General features: G+C 36.8%; 1 protein-coding gene across 2 annotated transcripts in view; it reads right to left on the bottom strand.

The window, feature by feature from the left end:
* LOC117952536 (receptor tyrosine-protein kinase erbB-4-like) overlaps nucleotides 1–9,443 on the bottom strand; it is a 317,936-nt gene that overhangs the window by 6,941 nt on the left and 301,552 nt on the right. For both annotated transcript variants that reach the window (XM_034884894.1, XM_034884895.1), the window contains exons 21-25: nucleotides 9,004–9,159; nucleotides 6,359–6,434; nucleotides 4,174–4,320; nucleotides 2,407–2,504; nucleotides 1,407–1,577 (exon numbers count right to left, since the gene is read on the bottom strand). In XM_034884894.1, the coding sequence (XP_034740785.1) occupies nucleotides 1,407–1,577; nucleotides 2,407–2,504; nucleotides 4,174–4,320; nucleotides 6,359–6,434; nucleotides 9,004–9,159 (648 nt within the window). The remainder of the gene's footprint in view (nucleotides 1–1,406; nucleotides 1,578–2,406; nucleotides 2,505–4,173; nucleotides 4,321–6,358; nucleotides 6,435–9,003; nucleotides 9,160–9,443) is intronic.

Raw genomic sequence — 9,443 nt, 5'->3', positions numbered from 1 at the left:
ATATATATATATATATATATGTGTGTGTAAATATTGCATGTGTGGCAAAAATAATTGAATTCATTTCAATCATCTACACGATTTATGTGGATAAATGTAACTGTATGAAATTAATCCAATTAACTCTACTAATAAAAAAGGCCAAAAACAGTTGAGGATAACTTTACAAATATTATGCAAATACATAATCTGTTACCCCCTAATATTCACCAAGCAGTGTTGGAAAAGGAGTCATGTCTCTCACTGGCATTCAGCAGGCGTTTTCATCCTCACACAAACATGGGGGGATACTGGAATACAAAAGGGCTGAGTTGCCTGGCTGTGTGACTGGTTTTGTGATAGATTTAAGTCCAAAGTAAAACGGGGAACATTTGAGCAGTTTATCAACTGAGGGAACCTGGCTGTAAACCCCAAATTTGAAGAAGGCCATTACCATAGTTTCACAATGGAAAACAGACGGAGAGAAAGAGGGGGATGAGAGTGAAACTGGGAAAGCTGTGTGAGTTCTCTTTTAAGATCTCAATCTTTTGAATGAACAGGAGAGTCCTGCAGTACACGCTGAGAAAATTCATTCCTGCATCACTTTAGAGACCATCTAAATGATCTGAAGGACTACTTTGACTTTATATTATCTTCTTTCCCATCACGGAAAATGCCAGTCACCCTGATGCTACACTCAAAAAGAAACTGTATCAGTAAAAGTTCATGTTCAATGAAAAGATAAGCAACTAAATCCTAAGTGATTCAACAAGAAAAACTAACTAAGTATCAAGTTGAAAATTAAATAATACAGAGGCTTCATTTTGTAATGTATGTAAGTAATGTATTCCTATTTCTGATTAGCCTTGCCTGTGCAATATAGAAGAAACATGTCTGTCTCTTTTTGCAAACAACTAGCAGGACTAGCCAGCCTATTTTATTATTATTTTTAATAATAACTTTTCATTTAAATGGAAGTTGGTACTGACTGTCACACAGCCTGCTGTAGGAAAGAAAAGTCTGAACTCAGCTTAAAAATTAAATTTATAATTTCTTATAATTTAGAAATTATAATTCACATTCAATTCAATTGAAGGTTTTATTTAGAAAATATTCTTACAGGATCTTCTAAATTTCAGGAACACAAATTATTAAAACAATACACATATCACTCATGTTATAAAAGGTTCCAAATAGGTACTTGAATCAAGAAACAGAGAGAGGACAATTCACTTTGAATATACAGTTAAAGTATAAGATATGTCAAAGATATGGATTTTCTTTCTGTTTAAACAAACATTTGCATAAATTGCACAGGACAAGAACTGAGGGTGAGTGTTTTAATGTACATATGGCACCTAACAATTCTTTTAATATAGAATTGGAAAACAATTATGCTTAAAAATGGTTTGAAGATACTTAAATACCTTGTTGGAGTCCATATGTGTACGGGGAGTGTATGCCAGTGGTGGAATGTTGTAGGAATGGGGCACCAGGTACTCTTCAGCATCCATCAGGTCCTCTAGCTCGTCCTCGTCCAGGAGGCTCTGGAAGAACTTGCTGTCGCTGGGGCTGGGCAGCTTCATGCGGTCGTCACCCTGAGTAAAGTTGTGAGGTGATGCACATGTGCGTGTCCAGTAATTTGTGTTAATGATTAATGATGAAGAAATGATGTAACTAATCAGTTTTTTAATGAGTCAACTCTTGTAAATATTAATAAACCTTATTTTTATAGAACCTTTCATTACATAAAATTCAGCTCAAAGTGCTTTACTTTAAGGCCCTTTACATCCTAATTGAAATCATTTATTTTAAACATGCCCTATTCCTATTTTCATTAATTTATTATGTATTTTTTTAAGTTACTTTGGAACTATCACATTAACAAGTAGTTCACACATGAAAAAGTGTAGTTTTAGGGATTGCACGCAGAAAACAGCAATTGTGCAACAACCTAGCGCAATGCATATCTCCTTGTTCTTAAACAAGGTTCACGTTTAATTGTGCATTGTCCCTGTTTAAATAAAATTACATTACAACATTATTAATGTTGTTGTGATCTATTTTTATTTAAAAAAGGATTTGTGTCATTCTTTATTGACTTGCTAATGGTGTCTTAGCATCACTGTTTGTTGACTAATTTAAGCCTAGCACAATAATTTTACGATTTAACATACAAGTGATGTAATAAGTACTAATAAGGAATGAGAAAAGTTATTTGTTATGCATACAAAAGGCATCTACTAACTGCCTAAACCATATAATAAGAAAATTGACAAATATTAGAAACAAAAACAAGCCCAATGAAAGACTGGTCTAGTCTTTACTTTGAAAGTAGCTTAATTATTATGGTGTTTAGACAAACAGAAAAAGATATGTCAGGTAATCCGGATTTTGGTAGGTACTTTGTCACCAAGATTGACCTACCTGGATGACCAGGTATCTTTGGGGATCACGAGCCATCCGAGTGAACTCTGCAGCCAGCTCCTTGAACTTTGGCCGACTATCTGCATCAATCATCCAGCCTGAAAAACGTGTTGGTGTTAGTGTCTGACCATTATGAAGTCCTGAACTTTGACCCTATTAATGTGCCCCTTTTCACACAGTAATAATAGCTATATATGTGCCTCTACACCACCTAAGATCACATTGGTAAAGAATGATCTGACCAATAATAACCTGTAATCAGACTTGATGCAAACAGTGACAATTTAATTCCCCACTTCTGTCGGTCTCAAATATTTTTTCCATTTAAACCACTTTCCATTATATAAAACCTTTTTATTTGTTTCATAATGAACAATTACAGAATTTGTAATGGTGTTCTTTGATTGTAATGACTTTAAAATAAATACAGTTTCATCACTAAAATGGCCATATGGAGCAATGTGCGCTTCTGCCAATTTATCTTTGAAAACATGGATATGATGCCAAAGGGATCATGTGATCTGGCCCTGGGTACAGCCTGTCTAGGTATCCAGGGAAATAGGAGCTAGAGACTGAAAGAGAGAGACATGTGGCTGTACACAAATTCAGGTTCAAGAGATTTCATATGTAAAAGTGATCATCTTTTATCTTGGTACATACTATAGTTTAATGCCAATAAAGTCCCTGAATATCGGGAAGTGCATTTCCACCACATGTATGCAGTGGGTCTGTGAACAGTACTTGGGTGTATTAGTTCTGCAAAAAAGGCAGATAACAGGCAGGTGACATTGACCTCACCCTGCTGTGTGTGTGTGTGTGTGTGTGTGTGTGTGTGTGTGTGTGTGTTAATGTGCGTGCTTGCCAGGTTGGCGCAAGTTCAGGGTGTCAGTAAGAGCCAAGGTGACAGTGAGGGCCAGAGGCTGCAGCTACAGGACAAGGCCGGGGTGGCGCTTGCATCAAACCTTTGTCTTGGCAGCAGTGGCCAGAGGTTATAATGCCACCTGTGACCCCAGTGTCTGACGGTGTGAGAGCAGTGATAAGGCCAGCCTGATGGGGGTTGGCCAGAAAAAAAAGAGATCCTACTGACTGTAATTCATCTTCAACCATATCTCCCCCTAAATGTTGTTATTTTTGGAGGATTCTTTACTATTATTGCCATCAAAGAGACGCATCAGTGGCATTCATGTGGTAACAATCAATTAAAAAGAAAAAATGAACTTAACTTGAACTGGAATTGAATCTTAAAATAGCAACATTTCAGCTTTAAAAAACATATTTGACACCACCTAGACCCACTTCTTCCAAACAGCTGCATTTTGAAAATCACTCAATAAAAGCATAATTATTTTTCTCTGCTACAAATAAAAAGCAGTTGGCCTTCCTTTCACTCTTAGAATCCACTGGCTTCTGTAGGGTTTGAAATACAGTAGATGGAAACAAAAACTGAAAATCATGTAAAATATACTCCTATACAAAAACTCTGCAGTACATATCTTTTTGTAGCATGTAAAATAGCTTTTGAGAATGTTAAACCGATTTTGACTTAAAGGAGTTGTTGCTGTAATGTTCATGTTCAATACTTGATCAATTTCAAAAATTGTTATTCCCATTAGTCACTTAGACACAAAAACATGGATAATATGGTCCAGTTTGAAAAATACCGAAGTTCCCCATTAACAAAGTTAATGTATTAGGTTGAGGTTTATGGTGATGTTGCATTTAATTCATTATTATTGTTTCTGGCATTATTCCCACCCATCTACCTACATTTGACCATGACCATGTAGACGTCGATGGTGCAGATGGGGGGCTGAGGAAGACGCTCTCCTTTCTCTAGCAGGTCTGGGATATCTCTGGTGGAAATCCCATCGTATGGCTTCCCTCCAAAAGTCATCACCTCCCAGATGGTTACCCCTTAAAAAAGGAGAGGACAGAAGGAAGAATGACAAAAGAAAAACAAGTAATTATGAGAGAACAAAAAAGTAGAGACCAGAAATGAAGGGCAGAAAAAGAAAAATGTTTATGGAGAAAAGGACAAGTGGAGAAAGGAGAAGTAGAATCAAGATGAGAGGCAATGAGAGTGAGTACAAAAGGATAAAGAGTAGAGAAAAATGGAGAGTTGAGAAGAGGTTATACAGCAAGAGAAGAGAGTAAGCAAGTAAAGACAAGGGAAGAGAGATAAATGAAATAGTTAAAAAGAAAATGTGAGATAGACAAGTAAAAAAAGCAAAAAAAGCAGAATAAAGAAGACAGATGAAAAGCAAAGATGTGAGAGAGCAGAGGAGATCAGAGGGGATAGGGTGAAGAGGCAGGAGAGACAAAATGTGGAAGCAACAAAACAAAGGATAAGCAAAGAGAGGACAAGATAAGAGAACACAAGTCAACAGAGGACAGAAGATAAGTGGAGGAGAGGAACTAATAAGAGTCATGATGAAAGTCATCAGTCAATCCTGATCTTTCAGAACTCTTCAGCCTTAATCATGTTAGTGTTAATGAGTGGTAAGCAGGGTAAATGCACACTATAAGATGGAAGTATAATAGCCCCCGGTCATAGAGGACCACTGGGGATATGGACGCAACAAACCATACTGATACTTTTCATCAAACACACATTATTCTCTTTGATAAAATCCATCTTGCGTATTTTCAAATGACTTTAAGAGTCATTGGTAGACTTAAACAAGACTTTTTTTTATATTTAACATAGCAATACAAATCCCATAGGACTGAATGCTAATGGAGGAAGTTGGTTTCTACATTTAAATCTTGCTGACATGCTGATGGCTGCAAAGACCGATTTTAATATTTGAAGATTTTAAAGAGTAGATCATCCAGTTTGCATTTTACAGTAACTGCCACATGTTCATGCAGTTAAAGAGGCAGTAAGAAATCAACACTCTTCTCTTGTTCATCAACACTCTCTACCCTCTAAAGCTGCCTTAGACCTATAAATGACCTGCCTGTCTAGCAAACAGTCTGGAATTTATTGGACACACACTGCACCGCATATTCCTTCACAAGATGAAGTAGTTCAATGTGTGTATTCCTTACGATAATGACTGAGAGGAGCATCATACTTGAACGTAGTTAATGGATGTAACTGGCATTCTCTGTCCAGCGCAACTTAAAGGCTCACAAAACTCAGCTCAAACTGTCAGGCTAGGCGATGCTGATCAAATACGAATCAAGTTTATGTTTCTATATTGCATATTTCTTGCCTAAAAATTTCAGTTTGCTGTTTTTTTGTACTGTATATGAAGTCTGTGACCAGGGCGCCCTTTTATTCCTTCTTTAAAACAAACCAAGCACTGCTACAACTTGCCTTTGTGGCTCAGAGCGACATCATTTCATTGCTCTGATTGGTTGTAGGCTTATTCATTATGTCCACTTGGAAATTGAAAATTAACATAGAGGTTCATTTTACAGATTTGCAAATTAGTATGGCTATGCCAGGCTACGTAAGATTTTATCCACATATCTAAAGAGAAAACATGTTTTATTTTCGACCCACAGTGGAAACAACAGAATTTTACAAATTTTAAAGCAGATACAATTACGACAACCATACTTCTTATACTATGTATGGACATTTGACAACAAAGATTGTTGTCAATTGTTGTTGGATGAGGCCTTCTATCTTACTATAATTAAGCTGGAGAACATTGTCGGCCATCCAGTAATTTACATCTATTTTAACACTTCTCCTTCCACACTAAACATACTGTTATATATTTGTTTAGAAGGCATGAAGGCAAGTTTTTTGTCAACATCAAACTATTGATGCTATATAGATTGCATACACTCTTTGGAAGTAATTTTGCACAAAGGTTTCTTCAAAGTAATGTAAATTAATGTAACTTTGAGGGAAAAATCACTTGGTTTGATAGATATTTGAAAATATAAGAAGTTTTGTCCACTTCACAAGTTCCCTAAAAGGAAATTTGAAACTTACCATAACTCCAAACGTCACTCTGATGAGTAAACTTCCTGTAATGGATACACTCTAGTGCCATCCATTTGATGGGCATCTGTTAGATAGAAGAATAGCATAGTCAGTACTATATAACATTCACCTTTAAAAAAAGAGTCAAGCTCCTTTCTCCTATATTTCCTTAAAAATAATTTAAAAAGCTGACTACATAATTGTTGGTTAAAACTAAACTTGGATCATCTGTTGGTGAGGTGTTGGCATACAATGAACTGTTTTGGCAGAAATTATCATGTAAACTATGATAGAGAGAGAAGTGGTGTGACAGAATGAAGAAAAACAAGGTTTGATGAAAGAAAAGAAACACACACATGAAAACATTCTCCATCTATATTGGAATATAATAAGGGAAATGGCAGGCCAGGCTGGGCTACAGCCTAACACTCTGATTAGATTTGAAGGCCAATTCTATTGATTACAGTGATAGAGGTTAAGGGTCGGGGGATGTCAAAGGTTAGAGAGTCTGTCTTTCTCTCAGTGGAGGGGGTAATACCAGTCTGCTCAGCGTTGACACAAACTGTGATGGACTAACAAAAATGGGGTAAGAGAGGATGAAAATATAAAGAAATGGTTTAAAAACACAAATACAAAAGTGGAAAAGGATGAACAAAAATTTAAAGAGGGCAAGTAGCCCATGTACAGTGAGTTCCAAGGACATATCTGTTTGCTACATTTATTGAGTTTTGAAATCTCCATTCCCTAGGAGAAAATAAAACAGTCCAATAAAGCAGAATAGTATTGCACTGACTCTACTAAAACTGTCCTTTGTGATGGGCTAAGTTCCTCCCTCAGGATATAAAACCCAAATTATTGTTAACGTCTGTTGTTGTATTTTATAATATGTCAATAGTGTGGGTCCAAAAAAATAATTTAATAATATTCTTTCTCAATGAGCCTCCAAAACCAAACACACCAAACAGCACATAATAAAAACAGACAACAAGGTCAATCATTGTACAGTATAATAGCCATTATTCAACCACAAACAGTACTGGTTTAATAATACTACCAGTAGTGCTAAAATTTTACTATTACCGCTAGATACACTAATATTCCTACAACTTAATGAGGTATCTCCCTGTGGATCTGTGCCTGTAACGACACAAGAGAAACTATTGAATCCCACAGCATGCTACCATATATTGTATACATTTTTTTTATTTTTACTATTTATTGCTTAAAAGTCCAACATTATGCTCATTTTCAGGTCCACACTTGTATTTTCGGCTTTAAAATGGAGCTCCGGAGGTGACATGGAGGCAAAAAAAACACCCAAAAAACTTGTACTGGGGAATAACACATTTGCGTGATCTTGACTTTGTTTTGCTAGATCTCGAGTTTGATTTGCGATTGTAATTGTGCACGCGCCTGCACCCTTCTTAACACAATTATCTGTAGCCAAGGACGACACGGAGGATTAAACAAACATCATGGACTCTTCAGACAAGTTAATTATCTTCACTCGTTTTTCTGTGCACCAAAGTCGCTGGACGACACGCTGGACGACACGTCATACTGAGAAATACAGAGAGTTGTGCGAAGCTGATAGTCATAATTTACTTTGTATCAACTCATTTGGCAATGGCTAGCATGTAATTGACGTTCATTAATAAAAAAAAGTTAAGCACATAAGCCTTGATGTTAAAATTTTTTTCTCAGAATGAATGTCTGAATTTACCTTTATTCACCCTCTGAAATGTTCCAATTTAGCGCCTGTCTTTTTAAGCCCCCCCCCCCGAGAAGCCCAGTCTGCTTTGATCGGTCAGTATTTCCCAGTCTACCGCATCTGCACTCTCAAAGTTTCTGCATTGACATCACAGCTTGTTTAAAAGCACAGTTTCATAATACACGCTTTTTACGTGCATTTCATGCGTTTTGATACTTTCACAGTATTTATTTAGCACCTCGGTCATTCATGACTATTCACCCAAAACAGCCAATTTACCAACTACACCGTGATGTTAGCTGTTAGTAAGGTAGCTACCAACAGACGTACCAATTGTTTTGGTGTCTGTGTTTTTGTTCAGCTTAGCCTCTGAATCAACTCTGAACTCTTTGTTATTTCCCTTCAGGCTGTCTTTTTTTCTCCTCTTTTCTGTGTAATGTTATTAAGTTGATTCATAAAGTCACAGGATATGCAAATGAAACATTTTCAACTCGAGCAACTGGAATAGATGTGACTTGTGTTCAATTCCTTTTCTTTTCATTGACTCTGCATGCACTACCTCTAAAATTCCCACCAAAGTCTGTTTGAACACACATTAAGAAATCAATGTGCCTAGCTGAGAAATAGTTAGATATAACTAAGCAGCTGCTAGCTGTAGCTTTTTTAAACTTACCATACACTTATGAGTGGTATTGATTGATTCACTCATCTAACTCACAGCAAGAAAGCAAAAGTGTATTTCCCAAAAATATACAGCTATTCATTTCAGCTATTATATAACCATGAATAAATATATCAAACTTTGTCACTCAAAACATCAAAAATTACTTCAGGGGCCCATTCTACCCTTTATTGTCTTGCACTGTACAGTATGGAACTAAAAGATTTCAAATGTAGACATTTGTATACTTGTCTGATAGTGTAAATGTCACATGTCATTTACCTTTCCTCCATCAGCATTATATTCCTTCTCGTTAACATCCAACAGGCGAGCCAGACCAAAGTCAGTGATCTTGATGTGGTTGGGAGACTTGACCAGAACATTTCGGGCTGCCAGATCCCTATGGACGAGCCTTCGCTCCTCTAGGTACATCATCCCCTGCAAACACACACAGACACAGGGACTTCAACTAGCTACCATTTATCATCTTCATAATCTTCAGCATCTTGCGCGCTCTCTCTATCTCAAACACACACACACACACACACACACACACACACACACACACACACACACACACACACACACACACACACACACACACACACACACACACACACACACACAGCAACTCTTTGCTATCAAGTTCATTTACAGTGGGTACGGAAAGTATTCAGACCCCTTTAAATTTTTCACTCTTTGTTTCATTGCAGCCATTTTCC

Source organism: Etheostoma cragini, chromosome 11 (genome assembly GCF_013103735.1).
Source record: "Etheostoma cragini isolate CJK2018 chromosome 11, CSU_Ecrag_1.0, whole genome shotgun sequence".
Lineage (NCBI taxonomy): Eukaryota > Metazoa > Chordata > Actinopteri > Perciformes > Percidae > Etheostoma > Etheostoma cragini.
This window is presented reverse-complemented; position numbering and strand designations above follow the sequence as displayed.